General features: G+C 48.9%; 1 protein-coding gene across 1 annotated transcript; it reads left to right on the top strand.

The window, feature by feature from the left end:
- ZNF839 (zinc finger protein 839) lies at positions 1-27,857 on the top strand. The gene is given in 9 exon segments (XM_050796670.1): positions 1-297; positions 7,761-8,663; positions 15,547-15,771; positions 19,383-19,475; positions 20,514-20,663; positions 24,256-24,393; positions 24,536-24,665; positions 26,832-27,502; positions 27,504-27,857. Coding segments are annotated over 9 exon segments (2,700 nt in total). The 5' UTR covers positions 1-9; the 3' UTR covers positions 27,606-27,857.

The following is a 27,857-nucleotide window of genomic DNA, read 5'->3' as shown; positions in this document are numbered from 1 at the left end:
TCAGCCGCCATGGCGGATGCGGAGCCGGAGGCTGGGGGCGGCAGCGAGGATGGTGGCGGCGGCGGCGGCCCGGCTCCTCCAGGCCAGAGCGGCAGTGTAGCACGTGTGGCTCCGCTGGGCCCCGAGCAGCTGCGGCGGGTCCTGGAGCAGGTGACGAAGGCGCAGCCGCCGCCGCCACCGCCCCCCTTCGTGCTGCAGGACGCGGCGCGGCGGCTGCGGGACGCGGCCCAGCAGGCCGCCCTGCAGCGGGGCCAGGGCGCCGAGCCCCCTCGCCCGCCGCGCCTGCTCCCCCCCCAGGTGAGGCGTCGGAGGGACGTGGGGAAACTGAGGCCCGAAGGGTGCCGAGGCCCCGCGGCGGGGCTAGCTGCTCGTCCGGGAAGGCCAGTATCGGCCTGGGTTAAGACTCAGGGCGTCCTCAGGCTGAGCTTCTTAGGGACGGCGTTCGGCCCCCACTTGTCACCACCCTGGCATTTTCACCCCAGGAACCTCACTCTAGGAGCGGTGGCTCACGCTGGGCCCTGTGCCTGGAACACCCTCGTGCCTTCTCTGCCTTCACAGCCCTGCTGGGGGCTTTCGCGTGCTGCCTAGCTCTTCTTACAGGCCTTTGACCGCTGGTTAAGCCTTTGTGGAGCACTTAGAGACCGTGTTCCCAGCACTTCCCACTATGTGCAGGAGGTGAAGCCTTGAACACACTTGAACGAACATAAGGCAGGTTCTGGGATTGACGGGGGCTGCTTTAGAGTGGGTGGTCCCTTAGGCCAGACACTGGAGCTGAAACATGAATGAATTAAAAGGAACCAACTTAGCTTTCCAGGTGTAAGGTGCCGAGGCCCAGGCTTGGAACAAAGTTAAGCACAATACACTAGTTCGCCACAGGACTTACCATCCTGGGTGATAGTGACTGATTTGTAACCGCGGTACCCAGCACAGTGCCTGATACACACTTAATGTTTGGAATATGTGAAAGCACTCTATACTACAAAACATCCTTTCCCATTGGGTTTATTTCCTGGGCCACACACCTTTTGGTTGCTAGGAGAGTGATAACTGGAACACGGTCGCCCAACTCCGGAGGGGGTAGCATAGCGCCTGAAGCCAGAGGGCCTACACGGCATCTGTAAAATTCCATCCCATTTCAGCACTGGGGTCTCACCCCAAAACTGCCAAAAGAAGAGAGCTTTTTCCACTAGAAGAAACGGGTTAGAGAATAGAATCAGGAACCTTCGCTCGTGAGTTTTTTTGACTAATGTTAGCTGCTTGGGGTTGTGTCCAGTTAATCATCAAGACTGGAGACTTGTCTTGCAAAGGTTTAGGAAGACGAGTGTGATTCTGCCCAGATGCCACATTATCGCTGTGTAGAGGTGTCACCTTGGGTAACTCAACCTTTTTGGACTTCGGTCTGGGTCAGAAGGCTGCAAGACGCCTTCCGGGGGCAGCCATCTGCAAAGCCTCTGCTCTGCAACGGGCACTGTGCTGGGCTGCTTAGTTTTCAGCAGAGTTTTTGTACCGGCATTTTGCAGGAGGGAAACAAGCTCAGGGAGGTTGCGTGGCTTTGCCCAAGGTCCCTCAGGTGTGGCTGCTCTCCCGAGCCCCTGTACTCCTCACCATACCCTGAATATGGCCACAGCTTTTTGGCTTTCGAATCCAAAAATGACATATTTTTCATAAAGTAAAAGCAAACTTAATCAAGGTTAGGTAGCATGATGGGATTGTATTTTGTAGCTAATCTACCTGCAATAATGTACCTTTGCAGCACATTCTGCTAATATTCTTTCAGGCCCAGCTGTGTCATGGAGGCCACAAAGGCAAACTGGATGTATACTTTGCCCCTCAGTAGTTTATGAACTAACAGGAGATAAAACAAGACCCATAGCCGGGCACAGTGACTCACGCCTGTAATCCCAGCACTTTGGGAGGCCGAGACTGGCGGATCACAGGTCAGGAGTTCAAGACCAGCCTGGCCAATATGGTGAAACCCTGTCTCTACTAAAAATACAAAAATTAGCTGGGCGTGGTGGTGGGTGCCTGTAATCCCAGCTCGGGAGGCTGAGAGGCAGGAGAATCACTTGAATCCAGGGGGTGGAGGTTGCAGTGAGCCGAAATTGCGTCACTGCACTCCAGCCTGGGCGACAGAGTGAGACTCCTTCTCAAAAAAAAAAAAAAAAAAAATTACCCAGATAACTTCTTTTTTTTTTTTTTTTTTTTTTGAGACGGAGTCTCACTCTGTCACCCAGGCCTGGAGTGCAGTGGCCGGATCTCAGCTCACTGCAAGCTCCGCCTCCCGGGTTCACACCATTCTCCTGCATCAGCCTCCCGAGTAGCTGGGACTACAGGCGCCCGCCACCTTGCCCGGCTAGTTTTTTGTATTTTTTTTAGTAGAGACGGGGTTTCACCGTGTTAGCCAGGATGGTCTCGATCTTCTGACCTCGTGATCCGCCCGTCTCGGCCTCCCAAAGTGCTGGGATTACAGGCGTGAGCCACCGCGCCGGGCCACCCAGATAACTTCTAATCAAGGCCAGAAAACAAAAGATAGTGAAAAGAACTAAAAGTATTTAGAGAAAGGGAGAGTGTTCCTGGCTGAGGCGATCAGAAGCAGCTTTGTTGTTGTTGTTGTTTTGAGACAGAGTCTCGCTGTCGCCTGGGCTGGAGTGCAGTGGCCGGATCTCAGCTCACTGCAAGTTCCGCCTCCCGGGTTTACGCCATTCTCCTGCCTCAGCCTCCCGAGTAGCTGGGACTACAGGCGCCCGCCACCTTGCCCGGCTAGTTTTTTTTTTTTTTTTTTGTATTTTTTAGTAGAGATGGGGTTTCACCGTGTTAGCCAGGATGGTCTCGATCTCCTGACCTCATGATCCGCCCGTCTCGGCCTCCCAAAGTGCTGGGATTACAGGCTTGAGCCACCGCGCCCGGCCAGAAGCAGCTTTGCTGAAGAGGTGGTATCTGAACTAGATTTGAAAGGGTGAGTCTGGGTTGGAAATGCAGCAGAGGAGAGGCAGGTGCTGCGGTGGGTGGTGGGGTACATTTCAACAACCGCAGCAGAAGGCCCAGTTTTTGCTGTGGGGGATGGTGTGGATCAGGAGCACAGACCAGTGGACACACTTGGGTCACATCGAGGCCCCTGTCTCTCCTGACCCTCCCACTTTCCACCCCACGGAAATTTCCAGAGCCATCCAACATGCTGTGCCCCTTTTCATGCATCCGTGCATTTACACATGGACGTATGCCCTTTTTCACCTGGCAAAAATTCCCAGCCTTCAAAATGCCCCTCAGAGATCACTGCTTCTGGGCAGCCCACCACCGCTGGGCCATTTCTGCCTCTTTATTGCACCTGTTGTACCACGATGACATTTTTCCTGTCTGCCTCACCTGTCTGCATTCCTTAGGGAACCTTGTCTGCCTTCAGAATAGTCAGTGGAGCTTTTGAAAGGGCAGATCTTGGGGCTCCACCCCAGGAGATCCGATTCAGCAGGTCTGCGGGGACTGAGGCATGGCAGAGGAAACCGCCCACCATCTCAAGGGTGAGGCTACGACTTGGCTAGTGTGTATGTATTCTACTCAGAAATACTTAGTCAACGTCAGCTGAATTAACTAAACATAACAAAGTATCAAGTATAATACCCATAGGGTAAGCCAGTCAGGACAGAGGATAAATACATTATGAGTCTGGTTTTGCCACTGTGGTTATCCTAAAACAGTAGGGTTTAGTGTATGTATGTATATGTATTCTGTTTTTGTTTTGGGGTTTTGTTGAGACAGCGTCTTTCTTTCTCACCCAGGCTGGACTGATCTCGGCTCACTACAGCCTGGAACTCCCAGGCTCAAATGATCCTCCCACCTCAGCATCCCGAGTAGCTGGGGCTACGGGCATGCACCATGATGCCTGGCTAATTTAGAAATGTTTTGTAGAGACAGGGTCTCACTATGTTGTCCAGGCTGGCCTTGAACTCCTGGCCTCAAGCAATCCTCCCACCTCAGCATCTCAAAGCACTGGGATTACAGGTGTGACTGGCAGTAACATGAAAGAGATGGGGTTCTTGAAGGAATGCACAGTCAATCTCGTTGTCATTTGATTCACAAGTAGCCCAGGAGTTGGGGACTCCCAGGGCTATGGTGCCAGCTCTGTACAATTCTTCATACAAAGTGTTGGCTGATCTCTGCTATTTGTACTAGAATAACAAGAGACAGATGAGAGACACACTCCAGCTTGATCTCAGTGAGGATTTTTATTCTGTCCTGTGTGACATTTTTGGTGATGCTCCACTGTTTGAGGGTCACACCAGAAGGTTCAGTCCAAAGAGGGCCACTTGGTGATCCCAAATAAGTGACTCTCAACTGAGGGCAGTTTTGCCCCACAGGGGGCACTTGGCAATGTCTTCATTGTCAGGACTCGGGATCACTGCTGGCATCTAGTGGGTAGAGGCAGAGATGCTGCTGGGCATCCTCCAGCCACCCATGTCAAAGGATTATGTTATGAAATGTTGATTGGGAAATCGTGTTCTGGATGATGAGGTTTGCCTCTTTTTCTCCCCGGAGGAAAATGCTCATTATTTCTGCTCTGTGAGGGCGGGAGGCTTCTTTCTTTTGCTTCCTGACCTTCTCCCCTAAGCTGTATGACAGCTGTTTCCCTGACACCTGTAACAGTGTTTCTGGCACGCGGTCAGCGCTCAGTAAATATTTGTGGGATGTTATTGAAGGTAGTTCTCCCCTTTGGTAGGTGTTTTGCTATTATAGAGAGTGCTGCTTTGAACTTTGTAGAACAGAACATCTTTGTGGCCACCTGACTTTTTTTATAGAATCCAGGAAATGGAATTACTGGATCAAAAAGCACATGTATTTGAAATTTTGTTAGATATATTTGTAAAAAGTTATTGAAGATACTCAGCCCTACGCCTAGGTGCATGCCCCCAGAGAAACTCACGCATGTACCCACATACATCATGAGGATTCAGAGCAGACCTTAGGAACAGAAGGCTGGAAACCACCTGTCCGTCAACAGGAGACTGGTGTACTCATACTGCAGAGAAAATGAACCCCTGAGACCTACCCATGTTAATGTGGATAACATTCACAAAGCAAAATGAAGAAACCTAGAAAAGTCCTTTGAAGTTGCAGGAGATGATACCATTTATATAAAGTTGAAAACATTTCAGAGCTGAACTATATATTTTTAGAAATATCTGCATATGCCATATAAATTTTTAAAAAGCATAAGAATGCTAAACATGGGAGGCCGAGGCGGGTGGATCATGAGGTCAGGAGATCGAGACCATCCTGGCTAACATGGTGAAACCCCACCTCTACTAAAAATACAAAAAATTAGCCGGGCATGGTGGCGGGTGCCTGTAGTCCCAGCTACTCGGGAGGCTGAGGCAGGAGGATGGCGTGAATCCGGGAGGCGGAGCTTGCAGTGAGCCGAGATCGCGCCACTGCACTCCAGCCTGGGCGACAGAGTGAGACTCCGTCTCAAAAACAAACAAACAAAAAAAGAATGCTAAACAGCACATTCCGGAGAGGGTGAAGAAATGGGCATGCAGGTTGGGCAATAGGAAGCTGGTTAACATTGTTCCTTAGGGCTTTTTTGTGGCTTCCAGAATTTCATTAAAAACTTTTTAAAAAACATGGGCCCACATTATGAATTACATCTGCTTTTAGAGTACTAAAAACTCCAAAAACACATGGGTAACGCCAGGCACGGTGGCTCACACCTGTAATTCCAGCACTTTGGGAGGCCGAGGTGGGCGGATCATGAGGTCAGGAGTTCGAGACCACCCTGACCAACATGGTGAAACTCCATCTTTACTAAAAATAAAAAAATTAGCTGGGCATGGTGGTGGGCGCCTGTAATCCCAGCTACTCAGGAGGCTGAGGCAGGAGAATCGCTTGAACCTGGGATCTGGAGGTTGCACTGAGCCAAGATAGTGCCACTACATTCCAATCTGGACAACAGCGAGACTCCATCTTAAAAAAAAAAAAAAAAAACATTGGCCAGGCGCGGTGGCTCAAGCCTGTAATCCCAGCACTTTGGGAGGCCGAGACGAGTGGATCACGAGGTCAGGAGATCGAGACCATCCTGGCTAACACGGTGAAACCCCATCTCTACTAAAAAAAAAAAAATACAAAAAACTAGCCGGGCAAGGTGGCGGGCGCCTGTAGTCTCAGCTACTTGGGAGGCTGATGCAGGAGAATGGCGTGAACCTGGGAGGCGGAGCTTGCAGTGAGCCGAGATCCGGCCACTGCACTCCATCCTGGGCGACAGAGCGAGACTCCGTCTCAAAAAAAAAAAAAAATAGCTGGCGTGGTGGCACACACCTGTGATCCCAGCTATTCAGTAGGCCGAGGCAGGAGAAGCGTTTGAACCTGGGAGGTGGAGGTTGCAGTGGCACTCCAGCCTGGGCGACAGAACAAGACTCCATCTCAAAAAAAGACAAAAAACAAAAAACAAAAACTGGCCGTGTGTGGTGGCTCACACCTGTAATCCCAGCACTTTGGGAGGCTGTGGTAGGTGGATCACCAGAGGTCAGGAGTTCAAGACCAGCCTGAATGATGAAACCCTGTCTCTACTAAAAATACAAAAATTAGCCGGGGTGTGGTGGCATGTGCCTGTAATCCCAGATACTTGGGAGACTGAGGCAGGAAAACCGCTTGAACTCGGGAGGTGGAGGTTGCAGTGAGCCGAGATTGTGCCGTTCCACTCTAGCCTGGGCGACAGGGCGAGAGTCGATCTCAAAGGAAAAAAAAAACCCACATGGGTAAAACTGTTAAGAAGGCTCTTACTATCTCTTAATTGGTCATGAAATCAATTTAGTGGATTATGACTAGTATTTTTTAAAAAGTGATGTAGAATAGGGCTAGGCGTGGTGGCTCACACCTGTAATCCTGTAATCCCAGCACTCTGGGAGGCCAAGGCAGGTGGATCAATCACTTGACGTCAGGAGTTTGAGACCAGCCAGCCAATGTGGTAAAACCCGTCTGTACCAAAAAATTCAAAAATTAGCCGGGTGTGGTGGCAGCTACTCAGGATGCTGAGATGGGAGAATTGCTCAAACCAGGAGGCAGAAGTTGCAGTGAGCCGAGATCGCGCCACTGCACCGTAGCCTGAGTGACAAAGAGTGAGACCCTAATCTCGGAAAAGAAAAAAAAAGTGATGTAGAATAGATACAATCAGCGGGCATTTATATAGGAATGATAACTAGTTCCATCAACTTTTTATTTATGTATGTAGATATTTATATACACGTGTACTGGGTCATAATGTAAAATGTATCATAGTGATTTCTGTTTTTGTTTTTTTGAGATGGAGGCTCACTCTGTTGCCCAGGCTGGAGTGCAGTGGTACAATCTCAGCTCACTGTAACCTCCTCCTCCCGAGTTCAAGCGATTCTCATGCCTCAGCCCCCCGAGTAGCTGGGATTACAGGCGTGCATCAACATGCCCAGCTAATTTTTGTATTTTTAGTAGAGATGGAGTTTCACCATGTTGGCCAGGTTGGTCTCGAACTCCTGACCTCAAGTAATCAGCCTGCCTCGGCCTCCCAAAGTGCTGGGATTACAGGTGTGAGCCACCAAGCCCAACTTATATCACTGTGGTCTCTGGTCAGAAAGGTCTGGAAAACACCACCTTAGTACAAACGCATTACATCAATTTTTATATGTAAGATATAATTCAGAAAAAATGTCAATGATGGGTTTATGATGAGAGTGAAATTGCAGACATGTTGATAAGCACAATGCTTCTTTTCTCTTTCTTGTCTTTCTGTACATAAGCAACTAGAAGCCATTTGTGTCAAGGTAACATCTGGAGAAGTGAAAGGTCAGGAAAGGCCAATGCCCTTACCAGCCACAAGTCAGCCCCAAACTGCAAGACAGAGCCAGCCACCCCAGGGGAATTCCTGCCTCGTGGGATTCCACATCGCCAGCCCTCAGCTGCTCAGGGTACAGCCGCTTGTGAGAACCGAGCCACAGTCATGCTTCCTAAGTGACTTGCGCCAACCTCCTGCTCAGGTGTTTGTACAGAGACCACTGCCAGCCCTCCAGGTGGTGCCTGCAAAGAAAGTCCCAGCCCCCAAGACTCCAAATGAACAGGGCTCAATGTTGACTCCTTTGTCTGCCTCCAACCCGCTGGCAGTAACATCTCTTTCATCCAGTTCAGCACATCCATTTGTTTCCAACTTGCATACAAAACATACTGAGAAACTAAAAAAATCGTTAAAAGTAAAGACACGTTCTGGACGGGTATCTCGACCTCCCAAGTATAAAGCTAAAGATTATAAGTTCATAAAAACAGAGGATTTGGCGGATAGTCATCTGTCAGATTCTGATGATTATTCGGAACTCTGTGTGGAAGAAGATGAAGATCAGAGGGAGAGGCACACGCTCTTTGACTTATCGAGCTGCTCCCTGAGGCCCAAAAGCTTTAAGTGTCAGACTTGTGAAAAGTCATATATAGGAAAGGGGGGACTGGCCCGACATTTTAAACTGAATCCAGGCCATGGCCAGGTGGACCCTGAGATGGTGCTGTCTGAGAAAGCCAAGGGAAGCACCCTCCAGGGGTGCACGGAGGAAAGGACACTCGGCCTGCCCTCCCCGGGGCTGTCCATGCCAGCGGCTCCATGCGAGGGAGGGGCCCGCTCCTGCTTGGTGACAGAGTCAGCACACGGTGGCCTGCAGGTAATATTTCTGTCTGGGTATGTGTCTTTTTATTGAGCCATTCTCAGACTGCTATAAAGAAACACCTGAGACCGGGTATTTTATAAACCAAAGAGGTTTAGTTGGCTCACGGTTCCAGACTGTACAGGAAGCATGGTGCTGGCATCTGCTCGGTTTCTGGGGAGGCCTCGGGAAACAGATTCAGGGTGAAGGCAGAGTGGGAGCAGGTGCCTCGTGGCCACAGCAGGAACAAGGAGCAGGGGGAGGTGTCACACACTCATTTATTTTTTTGAGACGGGTGCTGGCTCTGTAATCCAGGCTGGAGCACAGTGGCCTGATCTTGGCTCACTGCAACCTCTGCCTCCCCAGTTCAAGTGATTCTCCTGCCTCAGCCTCCCAAGTAGCTGGGATTACAGGCACCTGCCACCACGCCTGGCTAATTTTTGTATTTTTGGTAGAGACGAGGTTTCACCATGTTGGCCAGGCTGGTCTTGAACTCCTGAACCCAGGTGATCCGCCTGCCTCGGCCTCCCAAAGTGCTGGGATTACAGGTATGAGCCGCCACGCCCGGCCAGCACACACTTTTAAACAACCAGATATCATGAGAACTCACTATCATGAGAGCAGTGCCAAGGGGATGTTGCTGAACCAGCCATGAAGGTTCTGCCCCCATGATCCAGCAGCCACCTCCCACCAGGCCCCACCTCTATGGTTGGAGATTACACTTCAACATGAGATTTGGTGGGGACACAGGTTCAAACCAAATCAGTCCCAGTTCCTGCCCCTGCCTGCTCATCATCCATACACTGACCTTTATGGTGTCTGATGGGGACTCAGGCGAAGGCTCAGGCGGGACCAGAATCATTCTAGTGGAGGATCTGAGACCCCCACGTTGTCTGCACTGCTGCCCAACAGGCCAGGAGATGTGTGTCTTCTGTGTGTCGACATGATTTCATGAGCACATCTGATGGGAATGCATCCGTCAGCTCTTTAGGTTTGGTCAGTAAAACCAATGGCAGTGCACTCGTGGCTGACGCTGCCATTACAGAGGGTGTTGTTGAGAAAAGGAGTCCCCGGGGGTGCTTCTGGAGTGTCAACAGCCCCTGGCTGCTCAGCGTGTCCTCTCCCCCTTCTACGCCTTCTGAAACTCCTGATAAAGCAGGTGTGAGTCGCTATGAGTTTGCGTTATCACATCAAAAAATTTTTTTCTAAAATATTTTATTGGGCCGGGTGCAGTGGCTCACGCCTGTAATCCCAGCACTTTGGGAGGCCAAGGCGGACAGATCACTTGAGGTGACAAGTTCGAGACCAGCCTGGCCAACATGGTGAAACCCCATCTCTGTTAAAAATAACAAAATTAGCCAGGTGTGGTAGCACATGCCTGTAGTCCCAACTACTTGAGAGTCTGAGGCAGGAGAATCGCTTGAACTTGGGAGGTGGAGGTTGCAGTGAGCTGAGATGGCACCATTGCACTCTAGCCTGGGCAACAAGAGCAAAACTCCATCTCAAAAAAAAAAAAAAAAAATATATATATATATATATATATATACACACACACACACACATATATATATAGTAGTAAAATACACATAGCATGACATTTGCCATCTTAACCGTATTTTAAGTGTATGGTTCAAGGGTATTAAATACATTCACAGTGTTGTGCAACCATCACCCCTACACATCTCCAGAACTCTTTTCATCTTCTGAAACTAAAACTCCAAGCTTCACGTTGGGCAAGTGAAAAAGAAACAAAAAACTAAAACTCTGTTCCTGGAAAACACCAACTCTCCATTCCCCTTTCCCCCAACCCCGGCAGCCACTATTCTACTTTCTGTCTTCTATGATTTTGACTACTCTAATTTCCTTATAGAAGTGGAGTCACGGGATATTTGTCTTTCTGTGGCTGGCTTATTTCGCTTAGCACGATATCTAAGGTTCATGTTATAGCCAATGTCAGAATCTCCTTCCTCTGTAAGACTGAGTAATATCTCCCTGTGTGTATATACCACATGTTGCTTACTCATCTCTCAGCGGACACTTGGGTTGCTTTCACCTTCTGGCTTTTGTGAATGATGCTGCTATGAACACGGATGTCCAATTACATCTTGAGACCCTGCTTTCTATTTTTTTTTGAGATGGAGAATTGCTCTGTCACCAGGCTGGAGTGCAGTGGCGTGATCTCAGTTAACTGCAACCTCTGCCTCCCGGGTTCAAGCTGTTCTCCTGCCTCAGCCTCCCGAGTAGCTGGGACTACAGGCGCCCGCCACCGTGCCCAGCTAAGTTTTTGTATTTTTAGTAGAGACAGGGTTTCACCATGTTAGCCAGGATGGTCTCAATCTCTTGACCTTGTGATCCACCCGCCTTAGCTGCCCAAAGGGCTAGGATTACAGGCGTGAGCCACCATGCCCAGCCCAGTTTCTTTGGGTATATATCCAGAGGTGGAATTACTAGATTTTAAGTGGAATTATTTTATTTTCTTTTCAAATTGTTCATTGTGTTTAGAAATGCAGCTGATTTTGTGTATTTACTTTTATTTTTTTTTTCAGTTTGGCTCTGTTGCCCAGGCTGGAGTGCAGTGGTGTGATCTCGGCTCACTGCAACCTCCGCCCCCTGGTTGCAAGCAATTCTCCTGACTCAGCCTTTCTAGTAGCTGGAATTACAGGCATGTGCTACCATACCTGGTTAATTTTTGTACTTTTAGTGGAGACAGGGTTTCGCCATATTGGCCAGGCTGGTGTCCAATTTCTGGCCTCAACTGATCTACCCACCTCAGCCTCCCAAAATGCTGGGATTATAGGCATGAGCCACCGCACCCAGCTTCATTTATTAATTCTAATTTTTTTTGTGTGTGTGTGTGTAATCTTTAGGCATTTCTACATATAAGATCATACCTGCAGTTAGAGATAATTTTACTTCTTTCTTTCCTTTTCTTTTTTTTTTTTTTTGAGACGAAGTTTTGCTCTGTCACCCAGGCTGGAGTGCAATGGCGCAGTATCAGCTTACCGCAACCTCCACCTCCTGGGTTCACGCAATTCTCCTGCCTCAGCCTCCCGAGTAGCTGGGATTACAGGTGCCCGCCACCATGCCCAGCTAATTTTTTGTATTTTTAGTAGAGACGCGGGTTTCACCATGTTGGTCAGGCTGGTCTTGAACTCCTGACCTCAGGTGATCCACCTGCCTTGGCCTCCCAAAGTGCTGGGATTACAGGCATGAGCTACCGTTTTATTTCTTTTTCTTGCCTAAGTGTGCTGGCTAGAACTTCCAGCCCTGTGTTGAACAGAAGTAATGAATGGAGGCATCCTTGGCTTGTTCCTGCTTTTGGAAGAAAAGTTTTCAGTTTTTCACCATTGAGCGTGATGTGGGTTTTTCAGATATGGCTTTTATTATGTTGAGGTAGTTTCTTCTATTCTTGGTTTGTTGAATGTTTTTATCATGAAAGGGTGTTGAATTTTGTCCGTGCTTTTTCTGCATCAACTGAGATGATCGTATTTTTTTCCTTCATTCTGTTAATATGGTATATTACACTGATCAGCTTTCATATATTGAACCATCTTTGCTTTCTAGGGGTAAATCCCACTTGGTCACAGCATACAATCCTGTTAATAAGCTGCTGATTTTGGTTTGCTAGTATTTGTTTTTCTGCATCAGTGCTCATGAGGGATATTGGCCTGTAGTTTCCTTTCTCGTGGCTTCGTCTGGCTTTGGTTTCAGAGAAATGCTGGCCTCACAGAATGAGTGAGGGAGTGTTCTCTCCTCTTTAATTTTTGGAAATGTTTAAATAAAGGATTGGTGTTCATTCTTTAAATGTTTGATAGAATTTGCCAGTGAAGCCGTCAGGTCCAGGAATTTTCTTTGTTGGGAGATTTTTGATTCAATCTCCTCACTACTTTTATGTCTATTCAGATTTTCTTTTTCTTTTTTCTTTTTTTTGAGATGGAGTCTCACTCTGTCACCCAGGCTGGAGTGCAGTGGCATGATCTGGCTCACTGCAACCTCCAAGCGATTCAAGCGATTCTCCTGCCTCAGCCTCCCAAGTAGCAGGGATTACAGGCATGCACCACCATGCCCAGCTAATTTTTTTGTTTGTATTTTTAGTAGAGATGGGGTTTCACCATGACGGCCAAGCTGGTTTTGAACTCCTGACCTCACATGATCTGCTCACCTCGGTCTCCCAAAGTGCTAGGATTACAGGTGTGAGCCACTGTGCCCGGCCTCAGATTTTTTACTTCTTTGTGATTTAGTTTTGGCAGGTTTTGTGTATGTAGGAATTTGTCCATTTCATTTAGGTTATTCATGTTGTACAGTAGTTTGTAGTATTTAGTATTCTATTATAATTCTCTCTTTTTATTATTTTTTATTTATTTATTTTTTGAGACAGAGTTTTGCTCTTGTTGCCCAGGCTGGAGTGCAATGGCACGATCTCGGCTCACTACAATCTCTGCCTCCTGGGTTCAAGGGATTCTCCTGCCTCAGCTTCCCTAGTAGCTGAGATTACAGGCACCTGCCACCATGCCAAGCTGATTTTTTATATTTTTAGTAGAAACGGGGTTTCACTATGTTGGCCAGGCTAGTCTCGAACTCCTGACCTCAGGCAATCCACCTGCCTCAGTCCCCCAAAGTGCTGGCATTACAGGCATGAGCCACCGCTCCCAGCTCTTTTTTTTTTTTTTTGAGATAGAGTCTCACTCTGTTGCCCTGGCTAGAGTGCAGTGGTGTGATTTCAGCTCACTGCAACCTCCGCCTCCTGGGTTCAAGTGATTCTTCTGCCTCAGCCTTCAGGCGTGTACCACCACACCTGGCCAATTTTTGTAATTTTAATAGAGACAGGGTTTCACCATGTTGTCCAGGCTGGTCTCAAACTCCTGACCTCAGGTGATCTACCAGCCTCGGCCTCCCAAAATGCTGGGATAAAAGGCATGAGCCACCGGCGTGCCTGGCCTTTATTTTATTTTTCTACATTATTATTCCTATTTTCAGAGGAGGGAATTGTCAGGGAATGAGGAAATAGGACCTGAGGACAAGGTCAGATCTAGGGTTCTCTTCAAAAGCCATGCAGATGCATGGAGACAGAAAGTAGACTGGTGGCTGCCAGGGCCTGTTGGGAGGGAGGAAGGAGGAGTGACTGCTCGTGGGTATGGTCTCTTTCTGAGCTGATGAAACTGTCCTGGAATTAGATAGTGGTGATGGTTGCACAATTTCACGAATGTATTATATCCACTGAATTATATACTTTCAAAGGATGAATTTTATGGTATCTTAAATCTATCCAGTAAAATAATTTAAAAGTTTTAAAAGTCATGGATAAGTAATGAATTAGGAACAAAATATAGGTTAGGTTTTAAGATGACAGTCACATCAGAGAAGCCTTTTTTTTTTTTGAGACAGAGTTTCCCTCTTGTCGCCCAGGCTGGAGTGCAGTGGTGTGATCTCGGCTCACTGCAACCTCTGCCTCCCAGGTTCAAGTGATTCTCCTGCCTTAGCCTCCCAAGTAGCTGGAATTACAGGCTTTTGCCGCCACACCCAGCTATTTTTTTGTATTTTTTAGTGGAGATGGGGTTTCCATGTTGTCCAGGCTGGTCTTGAACTTTTGACCTCAGGTGATCCACTCGTCTTGGCCCCCCAAAGTGCTGGGATTACAGGGGTGAGCCACTGCGCCCAGCTCCAGGGAAGTCTTTTGTTTCATTTTGGTCAACATCCCAGGGTTACAGTTTGCTACCCCAGACTTAGAGGCTAGCTAATATTTAAAAATTTTTTTTTTTTTTTTTTTTTTTTTTTTTTTTTTTTTTTTTTTTAGACAGGGTCTTACTCTGTCACAGTGTTGCATCCATGGTTCACTGCTGCTTCAATCTCCAGGGCTCAACCTCCTGGGCTCAAGGAGTCCTCCCACTTCAGCCTCCCAAGTAGCTGGGATTGCAGAACACACCACCAGGCCTGGCTAGTTTTTGTATGTTTGTAGAGATAGGGTTTTACCATGTTGTAGAGGCTGGTCTCAAACTTCTGGGCTCAAGCAGTCCTCTAGTCTTGGCCTCCCAAAGTGCTGGGATTACAGGCATGAGCCACTGTGCCTGGCCAATTTTTTTTTAACTTAATTTTTTTTTTGTAGAGATGGAGTCTCACTATATGCCCAGGCTGGCCTCCAACTTGTGGGCTCAAGTGATCCTCCTGCCTTGGCCTCCCAAAGTGCTGGGATTACAGGGGTGAGCCAGTGCACCCAGCCTGCCTAGCTAATATTGATCCTGTGTCCAACAGGGATTTTGTTGGGAACATTTAAGATGCATTGATTATAGTTAATATTTCTTGATTATGTGAAGAAGAAATAATTTAGCAAGTTCATTGCTTTTGACTTGACATTTTTCTGCTTTAAGGCTTTCATGGCAGGAAAGGAGGGAGTGCAGCAAGAGTTGAAAAACTACCTATTTGGTACTGTGTTCACTATTTGGGCAACTGGATCATTAGAAGCCCAGACCTCAGCATGATACAGTATACCCATGTAACAAACCTGCGCATGTACCTCCAAATCCAAAATTTAAACAAACAGGTTTGGGTTTTTTTTCTTTTTCTTTTTTGAGACAGAGTTTCACTCTGTCGCCCAGGCTGGAGTGCAGGGGTGCGATCTCAGCTCACTGCAACCTCTGCCTCCTGGGTTCAAGTGATTCTCCTGCTTCAGCCTCCCAAGTAGCCAGGACTACAGGCATGCGCCACCATGCCTGGCTAATTTTTTGTATTTTTAGTAGAGATGGGGTTTCACCATGCTGGCCAGGTTAGTCTCAAACTCCTAACCTCAAATGATCCATCCACCTCAGGCTCCCAAAGTGCTGGGATTTCAGGCGTGAGCCACTGCACCCAGCCACCAAAAGGTTTTTATGGGGTACATAAAGCATGCTTGTTTTACACTGTCTAGAATGGTCAGTCTATAGACATTGAAGAGACATTGCCATCTGAACCAGAAAATGGAGCTCTTTTGGGATCAGAGAGATACCAAGGACCTAGAAGACGTGCATGCTCAGAGACCCCTGCAGAGTCCCGCACAGCTGTCCTCCAGCAGAGAAGAGCCGCTCAGCTACCTGGTGGCCCTGCTGCGGCAGGGGAGCAGAGGGCGTCGCCAAGCAAAGCCAGGCTCAAGGAGGTACCTCACTCTTACAACCCTGGGCTTGAAAACCCTGTCTTTAGCATGGTATGTGGCAATTCACTATTAGTTTCTGAATCACCTAAACCGGTCACCTGAAATGTCATTGCATTAAGTGTGTGATGAAGCCAAGGACAGTAATATCTGAACTAATTCATACTCTTACCGTTTAAAGTGACTATATGGCCTTTGGTGAAGCTCGAAAGCTGCTTGACTTGATAAGTTTTGGAATAATTATAACTTGCGTTTATATGGAAGCAGTTTAGAAAACAATGGAAATGGTTTTCAGAACCATTATTTTTTTTTTTTTGAGATGGAGTCTCACACTGTCGCCCAGGCTGGAGTGCAGTGGTGCGATCCCAGCTCACTGCACCCTCCACCTCCCGGGTTCAAGTCATTCTCCATCCTTACCCTCCTGGGTAGCTTGGATTACAGGCGCCTGCCAACCACACCTGGCTAATTTTTGTATTTTTAGTAGAAATAGGGTTTTACCATGTTGGTCAGGCTAGTCTCAAACTCCTGACCTTGTGATCTGCCCGCCTCAGCCTCCCAAAGTGCTGGGATTACAGATGTGAGCCACCGTGCCTGGCCTTCAGAACCATTTTTTTTTTTTTTTTTTTTTTTTTTTTTGAGACGGAGTCTGGGTCTGTCACCCAGGCTGAAGTGCAGTGGCCGGATCTCAGCTCACTGCAAGCTCCGCCTCCTGGGTTCACGCCGTTCTCCTGCCTCAGCCTCCCGAGTAGCCAGGACTACAGGCGCCCGCCACCTCGCCCGGCTAGTTTTTTTGTATTTTTTAGTAGAGACGGGGTTTCACCGTGTTAGCCAGGATGGTCTCGATCTCCTGACCTCGTGATCCACCCGTCTCAGCCTCCCAAAGTGCTGGGATTACAGGCTTGAGCCACCACGCCCGGCTTCAGAACCATTCTTAACTTACAGATGATAATTTCTCCAGAAATGGATATTAATTTATACATTTACTGGGTGTCCATCAATTATCAGTCCCTGTTCTAGGGATGGAAGGGACAGTGTGTACCAGATAGACAGGGCCCTACTCTTGGGGAAGAAAGAGGACAGTGAAACCAGTCACCTGACAAAACTGTCAGTTGAGGCTGGGTGCGGTGGCTCATGCCTGTAATCCCAGCACTTTGGGAGGCCGAGGCAGGCAGATCACCCGAGGTCAGGAGTTCGAGACCAGCCTGGACAACATGGTGAAACCCCTTACGTACTAAAAATACAAAAATTAGCTGGGCGTGGTGGCGGGTGCCTGTAATCCCAGCCACTCAGGAAGCTGAGGCAGGAGAATCACTTGAACCCAGGAGGCAGAGGTTGCAGTGAGCCGAGATCATGCCATTGCACTCCAGCCTGGGGGACAAGAACGAGACTGCATCTCAAAAAAAAACAAAAAAGGCCGGGTGCGGTGGCTCAAGCCTGTAATCCCAGCACTTCGGGGGGCCAAGATGGGCGGATCACGAGGTCAGGAGATCGAGACCATCCTGGCTAACACGGTGAAACCCCGTCTCTACTAAAAAATACAAAAAACTAGCCGGGCGAGGTGGCGGGCGCCTGTAGTCCCAGCTACTCGGGAGGCTGAGGCAGGAGAATGGCGTAAACCTCGGAGGCGGAGCTTGCAGTGAGCTGTGATCTGGCCTCTGCACTCCAGCCTGAGCGACAGAGCGAGACTCCGTCTCAAAAAAAAAAAAGAAAACTGTTGTTTGCAACTGAGTGTTAAGCAGAAAATTGTGGAGTTTCCCTGTCTCCTGTTATTAAGCTCCTACAGAATTTAGGTCAGGCCATGGCAAGGTAATATCCCATATTCCCACCTTCTCCCACTTCCTGTGGAGTTGAAAGTCAGCTGGTCACTTCTTTCGAAGGGTTTTTGAAAGTCTTTTTTTTTTTTTTTTTTTTTTTTTTTTTGAGACGGAGTCTCACTCTGTCGCCCAGGCTGGAGTGCAGTGGCCGCATCTCAGCTCACTGCAAGCTCCGCCTCCCGGGTCTATGCCATTCTCCTGCCTCAGCCTCCCGAGTAGCTGGGACTACAGGCGCCCGCCACCTCACCCGGCTAGTTTTTTGTATTTTTTAGTAGAGACGGGGTTTCACCGTATTTAGCCAGGCTGGTCTCGATCTCCCGACCTTGTGATCCGCCCGTCTCGGCCTCCCAAAGTGCTGGGATTACAGGCTTGAGCCACCGCGCCCAGCCTTGAAAGTCTTAATTAAACATTTTTGTCTTACAATGAAAATATTTTTCTGTAACTTTTCTGCTTGTTTTGCAAGCATCTGTGGCCCTTCTTTGAAGCCCTTCCAGCCCTTTGTAGCTCCTACTCAATCTCTCGCTCTCTCCTTAAATGCCAATCTTTTTTTTTTTTTTTTTTTGAGAGAGGGTCCTGTTTTGTCACCCAGGAGCGCAGTGGCCACCTCCCAGGCTCAAATGATCTTCCTGCATCAGCCTCCTGAGTAGCTGGGCCCACAGGTGCACACCACCACATCCAGCTAATTTTTTATTTTTTTTAGAGACAGGGTCTCATTATGTTGTCCAAGCTGGTCTCAAACTCCTAGCCTGAAGCAGTCCTCCTGGCTTGGCCTCCCAAATTGCAGGGATTACAGGCGCGAGCCACTGCGTCTGGCCTTCTAAGCACTGATCTTGTGACCTCCCTGGACCTCAGAAGACTTCCTACTTCTAGGACTTCCTCAGCTTCCCCCTCAATTTATTGCTTCCCTGGGAATCTCACCATCCTCCTGGTTTCCCAAGCCTTCTTCCCTCTGCAGACTCCCACGCTTCCTGTTCAGACCTCTCTGGTGCCTCTGATCTCTTCATTGAAACATCTCCACTTGGCTATCCTGTGAACCCCTCTGCCTTTCATGTCTGAGCAGAGCAGAGCCCACAGGCTGGCTTCCTGTCCACCCCTGCATTGTCAGGGGCCGCTTCGCCTACCCCAGGCTCAAGCTGGGAACCCAGAGCCATTCTTGACTTTCTTCTTCACTCACTGCTCCCCATGTCCTGTGGTCGCTAAGCCTGGAGGACTGTGCCATCCCCTCATATCCCTCCACTGCCACCCACATCCCTGTTCTTACCTGAGTCCTCATCTTTTCCTGCCTGTACTTTGGGGGTAGTCTTGACTGCCTGCCAGGCTTCCAGCCCTGCCCCACCCTCTGCACCACCACCCGAGGCACCTTCCTAAAACCTCCCTCCACAACTGCTTGGAGAAGGGAATCCAAACCCCTTGGCCTCTCAGCCTGGGCCTGGGTTGCCTTTCAGCCCCTCTGACCTGTCCGTTTCCAGGCACCGCCTCCAGCTGTGCTGTCCCCTCACCTGCGGCACAGCCTGGGTGAGTCCTGGAGGGCAGGATACACATCTCCTTATCACTGTGTCCTTATTCCAGGGCCTGTGCCCAGGACATGCCCAGAGCTTGTCGTGGGGAACCCAGAATGGATCATAGTACTTCATTAAGGAGCAAAAAAGTGAAATAGTTAATAAAGCAGAATGTTTAGAGTTACTTGGTGACTGAAATTTTTGAAGAACTTTCTGTTTTTTATGTTGTATGTTGCACCAACTTGTTGGCTATTGGGAAATTATTGTGGGACATTCAAAGGCATGAAACGCTTTCCCTTGGTAGTTCCTCCAGCAGTGTGACCCGGAGGATCTGGTGGAATTGGCCCTACCTCAGCTGGCTCAGGTTGTGACAGTGTATGAGTTTCTTCTGATGAAGGTGAGTACTCTTAGTGTTTCTAAATATAGCGGGATGATTAGAAGTTATTTAGAAATAATATTATTTATTACTTACTTTTCAATAGCCTGCATAGTTGTTTAATTTTATTTTTGAGGCAGGGTCTTGCTCTGTCGCCCAGCTGGAGTGCAGTGGTGCCTTCATAGCTCACTGCAGCCTCAAACTGCTGGGCTCAAGCAATCCTCCCACCTCAGCCTTCCAAGTAGCTGGGACTATAGGCACACACCATCATACCCAGCTAATTTTTAATTTATTTAAAAAAATTTTTTTATAGAGATGGGGTCTAGCTTTGTTGCCCAGGCTGGTCTCAAACTCCTGGCCTCAGGTAATCTTCCTGCCTTGGCCTCCCAAGGAGATGGGATTATAGGTGTGAGCCACCGTGCCCAGCTCATAGTCATTTTGGAAAGAGCCTGGCCATTTGGAATCGTTTTCCTTTTCCAGGACAGCTGAAGTGAGCCTGTTGGTCACACACTGTGCCTGGTGTGGGGACTGCTGCCTGGGTAGTTGGGTGTCTCAGGCGGGTGCCCATCCACTCCCTTGACTTTTAACTTGGTACGGGAGGAATGGAAGTGGCAGCCACAAATAACAGCCATCCTGGGCTCTCCTGGAGCCTACTCACCCCAGCTGGCCTCTTCTGCCCAAGGCTCTGCTCCCTCTGAGCCCACTCTGAGGCTACAGCCCAGGCTGCCTGTGCCCCACACTCCCTCTGGAGCTGACAACCCAGCCGGGGCTCAGGGCCTTCTGCCTTCCTTTCCCACCCTGTCCCGGAGCTCACCCGTGCCTTACGTGGCTCCAACCCAAGGCTTGTTTGTTTTTTGGCCTGCTCCTCCCATGCCCATCCTGGCTTCCCTACGCCATGCAGGGCACACAGTAGGTGCTCACTGGGGACTGAAGGAAACGTACACCACTGAGTGGCTGCTGAGGGGGTAAGGAACTGAAACTTTGTTTAGATATTCTTTTGTATTTTCCATATCAGTGCCTCGAGTTTAAACTCTTTTTTTGGTCTTTATCTTCACTAAGGTTGAAAAAGATCATCTAGCAAAGCCTTTTTTCCCAGCTATATATAAGGAATTTGAAGAGTTGCATAAAATGGTTAAGAAAATGTGCCAAGATTACCTCAGTAGTTCTGGTCTGTGTTCCCAGGAGACCCTGGAAATAAACAATGATAAGGTAACAATCTCCCATGGCAGAAAGAGTTTTGCTCGTAGAGTTAGACAAAAGAAAGAAGGGCCAGGTGCAGTGGCTTATGCTTGTAGTCCCAGCACTTTGGGACCCTGAGGCGGGTGGATCACTTGAGGTCAGAGTTCGAGACTAGCCTGGCCAACATGACAAAACTCAGTCTCTACTAAAAATATAAAATTTAGCTGGGCGCGGTGGCACATGCCTCTAATTCCAGTTATTCGGGAAGCTGAGGCACGAGAATCATTTGAACCTAGGAGGTGGAGGTTGCAGGGAGCTGAGATTGCACCATTGCACTCTAGCCTGGTTGACAGAGTGAGACTCTGTCTCCGAAAAAAAAAAACCACAAAAAACTTCATGTATGAAGGAGAATGTTTTTAGTAATAACATTTTCCTGTTGTACCTCATTTTAGTTTTTCCCCATCAAGTGAATTTTTTTTCTTTTTGTTTTTTTTTTTTGGGAGATAGAGTCTTGCTCTGTCGCCCAGGCTAGAGTGCAGTGGTACAATCTCAGCTCACTGTAACCTCTGCCTCCCAGGTTCAAGCAATTCTCCTGCCTCTGCCTCCTGAGTAGCTGGGATTAGAGGCGCACAACACCATGTCTGGCTGATTTATTGTATTTTAGTAGAGACAGGGTTTCACCGTGTTGCCCAGGCTGGTCTCGAACTCCTGAGCTCAGGCAGTCTGCCTGCTTCGGCCTCCCAAAGTGCTAGGATTACAGGTGTGAGCCATGGCACCCGGCCCCCAATTTTTTTTTCTTAAACCAATAAATGCTGTTCCAGAAAACTCAAAAATGAAGATAAGCTAAAAGAAAATGGAAAACACCATAATCTTCCCACTCACTGATGATCAGAGTTAAAACCTCAGGTATCATTTTCTTCTTCTTTTGTTTGTTTTTGTTTTGAGACAGGGTTTCCCTCTGTCTCCCAGACTGGAGTGCAGTGGCACAATCACAGTTTACCACAGCCTCAACCTCCTGGTCCCAATCAATCCTCCCACATAAGCCTCCTGAGTAGCTGGGACTACAGCCGTGTGTCGCCGTGCCCAGCTAATTTTTAAATTTTTCATAGAGATGGGGTCTTGCTATGTTGTCCACTCTGGTCTTGAACTTTAGGGCTCAAGTGATCCTCCCTTCTTGGCCTCCCAAAGTGCTGGGATTACAGGCATGAACCACCACACCCAGCCCTGTTTTCTTCCTTATGTGGGTGTTTGGGGATGGATTATATAGGGGCCATTTTTTTTTTTGAGATGGAGTCTCGCTCTATCACCCAGGCTGGAGTGCAGTGGTGTGATCTTGGCTCACTGTAAGCTCTGCCTCCCAGATTCACGTCATTCTCCTGTCTTAGCCTCCCAAGTAGCTGGGACTACAGGCACCTGCCGCCACGCCCATCTAATTTTTTTTTTTTTTTTTTGTATTTTTAGTAGAGACGGGGTTTCACCGTTAGCCAGGATGGTCTCGATCTCCTGACCTCGTGATCCACCCGCCTCGGTCTCCCAAAGTGCTAGGATTACAGGCGTGAGCCACTGCGTCCGGCCAGGGGCCATTCATTTTTGTTTGTGGTTGTTCCAACACAATTCTCATTTCAATGTCATTGTTATTATCAAATTGCCTTTAGCTACATTGGACTTTTTTGGGTGTTTTTTGTTGTTTTGAGACAGAGTCTCACTGTCGCCTAGGCAGGAATACAATGGTGCCATCTTGGCTCAATGCAACCTCCGCCTCCCGAGTTCAAGCGATTCTCCCACCTCAGCCTCCCGAGTTTCTGAGACTACAGGTGTGCACCACCACGCCCAGCTAATTTTTGTATTTTTTAGTAGAGAGAGGGTTTCACCGTATTGGCCAGGCTGGTCTCGAACTCCTGACCTCAAGTGATCTGCCCGCCTCAGCCTTCCAAAGTGCTGGGATTACAGGCATGAGCCACCATGCCCTGCCTTATATTCTTAAATTATGTATCATGAAAATGTAAAAGGTTTTTGCTAAGCCTCATGTGGATGCCCTGCACAGCAGTCACCTGTGTGTTTTTTAAACATGATACCCGGCTGGGCGCGGTGGCTCAAGCCTGTAATCCCAGCACTTTGGGAGGCCGAGACGGGCGGATCACGAGGTCAGGAGATCGAGACCATCCTGGCTAACACGGTGAAACCCCGTCTCTACTAAAAAATACAAAAAACTAGCCGGGCGAAGTGGTGGGTGCCTGTAGTCCCAGCTACTCGGGAGGCTGAGGCAGGAGAATGGCGTGAACCCGAGAGGAGGAGCTTGCAGTGAGCTGAGATCCGATCACTGCACTCCAGCCTGGGCGACAGAGCGAGACTCCGTCTCAAAAAAAAAAAAAACATGATACCCGCTTGCTAAACTCAGAGAGCAAGTGTGGGTGTCATCCTGCCATGAAGCAGAACTGGCCACACACACATACTGTGCATGCCCTACAGAATCTGGCTTTTTGAGCAGCTCATACTGTGCCATCGCCTCTTGGGAGCATGACAGTGGCTCAGTTTGTGAGGGGACACCGCCCAGGTTCGTCTGCGTAGAACCCACATGGCCTGTTTTCTCCTTTAGCCTTGTTCTGCTGCCCTTCCTGCTGTGCCCGCCCCCATCTCGTGCTCTGTGGGGTTCTCTTTATAATGTCCATGTATAAATGATAACAGCTGTCTCTTAACACCTTCACGTCTGGTGTTTCACATAGGCATTGCATATGGAGTCAGATCTCATCTTCACAAAAGCCCTTCCAGGCAGCTGTAATCTCTTGTCTGGATAAGTCAGGGAGATGGACAAGGGAGACTCAGGAGATGGTGGCTCACCAAGATCACCCAGGCCGTGGGCAGAGAAGCTGGGAACCAGCTCAGGCCCCCAGACCCATGACTTTTTACCAGCTGGGAAGGGAGATCTGGATGTGGGATAGGCAGGATCGTTTTTCTGAAGAGACCAGTGAGAATTCAGTAAAGGAGGGACAGTGGGAAAGAAAGTTACCATGGTATCAGCTAACATTAAGCTTGTGATAGCATTAAAGAGACTGTTTTAAATTTTTTGTAAAGACTGTTCTAGGCTGAGCACGGTGGCTCATGCCTGTAATCCCAACACTTTGGGAGGCTGAAGCGGGTGGATCACTTGAGGCCAGGAGTTCGAGACCAGCCTGGCCAACATGGTGGAACCCCGTCTCTACTAAAAACACAAAAATTAGCCAGGCGTGGTGGTGCGTGCCTGTAATCCCAGCTACTCAGGAGGCTGAGGCAGGAGAATCACTTGAATCCAGGAGGCAGAGGTTGCGATGGGCCAAGATCACGCCACTACATTCCAGCCTGAGCGACAGAGCAAGACTCTGTCTCAGAAAAAAAAAGATTGGTCTCTTCCTCTAAATTGTGCTCACATAGAACCTTCTAGTTTTGATAATGATCCATTTTTATCATCAGCTAGTCCATCTAACATTATATTGATCTTCATCTTTCTCATTGTTGAGATGGTACCTCACAGTACAAATTCACAGGATTTAATTCTGTGAAGTCATTTAATTCTTGCATGTGAATGTACTTCTAGGGGTGTGTGCTGTTTGGGTGAAGTTTATTCTCTTGGCCCATTTCTTTTCAGGTTGCCGAGTCATTAGGAATCACAGAATTCCTGAGGAATAAAGAAATACACCCAGACAACCTTGGACCTGAGGGCCCCAGCCGGGAGATGGATGGGGAGCAGCCAGAGGGAGCCGGCAGCGAGAAGAGGGAACATGAGGTGGGCATGGCTGAAGTGGGTGCCAGGTGACTCTGTGCACGGTGAATTACTGGGGTTTGCCTTCTTCCATTTACACCAGGAAGAGGAGGTACAGGTTTGCCTGTTTCTTCCTCTTCTAGCTGATTGGGTCTTCTCTTCATAGGCTGCGGAGGAGGGACTGGCCTCGGTGAAAAGGCCCAGAAGAGAAGCCCTGCCCAATGACACCACTGAATCTCTTGCTGCTAACAGCAGAGGCTGGGAGAAGCCCAGGCCCTTGCATGCTTTGGCCGCTGGTGAGGGTAAAACACTGTTTGTGGGGTGTATCCGTGGCCTGGCAGCCCTGCTGGCATGCACAGATATGCCCAGGATTGCCACTTTTCAGGTTGGGTGACCTGTGCTGGATTTAGGGGGACCCTCTGGTTTCTCAAGTTTCATTCCAGCCTCCCAGTGTTCTATCATTCCAGATTCGTTCCCTGCGAGTCTTGAGGTCTTCAGGGTTTTCTAGAGTGCCTTGTTAAAATGGAGAGCCACAGGCCGGGTACAGTGGCTCACGCCTATAATCCCAGCACTTTGGGAGGCCGAAGCGGGCGGATCACCTGACGTCAGGAGTTCGAGACCTGCCTGGCTAACGTGGCAAAACCCTGTCTCTACTGAAAATACAGAAAAACTAGCTGGGCATGGTGGTGTGTGCCTGTAATCCCAGCTACTCCGGAGGCTGAGACATGAGAATCACTTGAACCTGGGAGGCAGGAGGTTGCGGTGAGCTGAGATTGCACCACTACACTCCAGCCTGGGTGACAGAGTGAGACTCCATCTCAAAGGAAAAAAAAAAAAGAGCCACCAAGTGGTGGTAAGCGGGCTATACCAGGAGGGTCCTGAGAGGTGGTTAGGCTGAGATGGGTCCCAAGGACACATCCATCTATGCCTTGACTTTCATGAGACTTCGCTGTACATGCCAGCTGAGATGTAACATTTGAAAACAAGACACGGTCTGGTTATTATTCTGGCTTTAGCCAGAACCTACCAACTAGGCACTTAAAAAATTATATATATATTTATGTAAATATATGTTTTCTATATATATACATTTATATATATAAATTTTTTTTTTCTGAGACGAGAGTCTCGCCTTGTCTCCCAGGCTGAAGTGCAGTGGCACAATCTTGGCTCACTGAAACCTTTGCCTCCCGGGTTCAAGCAATTCTCTTGCCTCAGCCTTCCCAGTAGCTGGGATTACAGGCACCCACCATCATGCCTGGCTAATTTTTTTTTGTATTTTTGTAGAGATGGGGTTTTACCATTTTGGTCAGGCTGGTCTCAAACTCCTGACCGCAGGTGATCTGCCCACCTCGGCCTCCCAAAGTGCTGGGATTACAGGCGTGAGCCACTGCACTAGCATTTTTTTTTTTTTTTTTTTTTGAGACAGAGTCTTGCTCTGTCACCCACGCTGGAGTGCAATGGTTTGATCTCTGCTCACTGCAACCTCTGCCTCCCAGGCTCAAGCAATTCTCCTGCCTCAGCCTCCTGAGTAGCTGGGATTACAGGTGCCCACCACCACATCCGGCTAATTTTTGTGTTTTTAGTAGAGACAGGGTTTCCCCATGTTGGCCAGGCTGGTCTTGAACTCCTGACCTCAAATGATCTGCCCGCCTCAGCGTCCCAAAGTGTTAGGATTACAGACGTGAGCAGCCACCATGCCCAGCCTGACGGTGATTCTTAATTGGGGCATGTGTTGGAATCACCTGGGGAGGTTATTGTGAAATACAGAGGCCTGGACCTCTGGGAATTCCAGGTCTGTGGGTAGGGTTGTTGGGAGGGTGTGGATGTATTTGGAAAGGCCTCTTTGGGCAATTCTCCAGCTCACTCTGATGAAGAACCACCAATCATTCATTCAGTGTTGGCATAAAATCACTGTTGCTGGGTGTGGTGGCTCACGCCTGTAATCCCAGCACTTTGGGAGGCCAAATCGGGTGGATCACAAGGTAAGGAGTTTGAGACCAGCCTGACCTACATGGTGAAACCCCGTCTCTACTAAAAATACAAAAATTAGCTGGGCATGGTGGTGCACACCTGTAATCCCAGCTACTCAGGAGGCTGAGGCAGGAGAATCACTTGAACCCAGGAGGTGGAGTTTGCAGTGAGCCGAAATCGTGCCACTGCATTCCAGCCTGGGGGACAGAGTGAGACTCCATCTCAAAAAAAAAAAAAAAAAAGCACACTGTCGAATGGCTCCTAGAGCACATTTTCAGTACAAAATCCGTCTTTGTGAATAGATAACAGGGATGGATTTTTTAAAATTGCTACCAATCCCAAGGAGCAAGGAGCATTGATGCTTTGACTTCCCTGCAGGGCAGGTGACTTGGCCTCGCTGGTTTTGGATGGTGAGTGCAGTGAGTGGGCCTGACACAGTACACGCATGTTCACCTGTTTCCCAAAATGTTTCGGTTTTGCCCCTCCAGTAAATGGCAGTGTCTCTCCCCATTCTGAAGAAAGCCATACGACGACGGTTTCTGGTGGCGATGGGAGCGTGTTCCAGGCGGGCCCGCAGCTTCACGCACTGGCTGACTTAGAAGCCAGGAGTGGGTCTATAGGTGCTGCTGTCTCATCCCAGGATGTCAGTGGGCTGCCTCTTTATGCTCAGTCAGGAGAGCCTAGAAGGCTGACCCAGGCACAGGTGGCAGCGTTTCCTGGAGAGAATGCTCTGAAACACTCTTCAGACCAGGATACCCGGGACAGCCTGAGGAGCCCGGGTTTCTGTAGCACCTTGTCATCTGCTGGCGGAGCAGAGTCCCTGCTGTCTGGGAGGCCTGGACATGCAGAGGCAGGACACCTCAGCAAGGTTTGTGACTTCCATTTGAACAACCAGCAGCCCAGCCCCAGCAGCGTCCTGCCTACGGAGGTGGCGGCCCCTCTGCTTGAGAAAATTTTGTCCATGGATAGCGTGGCAGTAAACTGTGCCTGCAGGACTGTGCCCAAGCCAGGGCCTCAGCCTGGCCCACATGGATCACTGTTGACTGAAGGGTGTCTCAGAAGCCTTTCGGGGGACTTGAAGCGGTTCCCCTGTGGGCTGGAGGTGCACTCTGGCCAGAGAGAACTGGAGAGTGTGGTTGCTGTCAGCGAAGCCATGGCTTTTGAAATTTCCAATGGGAGCCATGAGTTACTGTCTCAGGGACAGAAGCAGATTTTTATTCAGACTTCCGATGGGTTTATCTTGTCCCCTCCAGGTACAATAGTGTCTCGGGAGGAGGACTTTGTCATAGTGACCGATGCAGAGGGGCGTGCCCTGCGGATGGGCCCACCAGAAGGAGTTGCCCTAGAAGCTGTGGAGTCGTTCCTCACCGTGGAGCCAGAGCCCTCACAGTGAAGAGGAGTCAGATCCTAGATTTGTCTGATTTTATCCAGAGAAAGTCTGTGGCAAGCAATGTATATTTTTCTAATGTGAATTTTGCACAGATGAACCTTTTATTTATAAAGAATGTCTTTCT

The sequence above is a fragment of the Macaca thibetana genome, chromosome 7, assembly GCF_024542745.1.
Source record: "Macaca thibetana thibetana isolate TM-01 chromosome 7, ASM2454274v1, whole genome shotgun sequence".
Taxonomy (NCBI): Eukaryota; Metazoa; Chordata; class Mammalia; order Primates; family Cercopithecidae; genus Macaca; species Macaca thibetana.
Note: the sequence above shows the minus strand (reverse complement) of the source record. Positions and strands in the feature narration are given on the sequence as shown.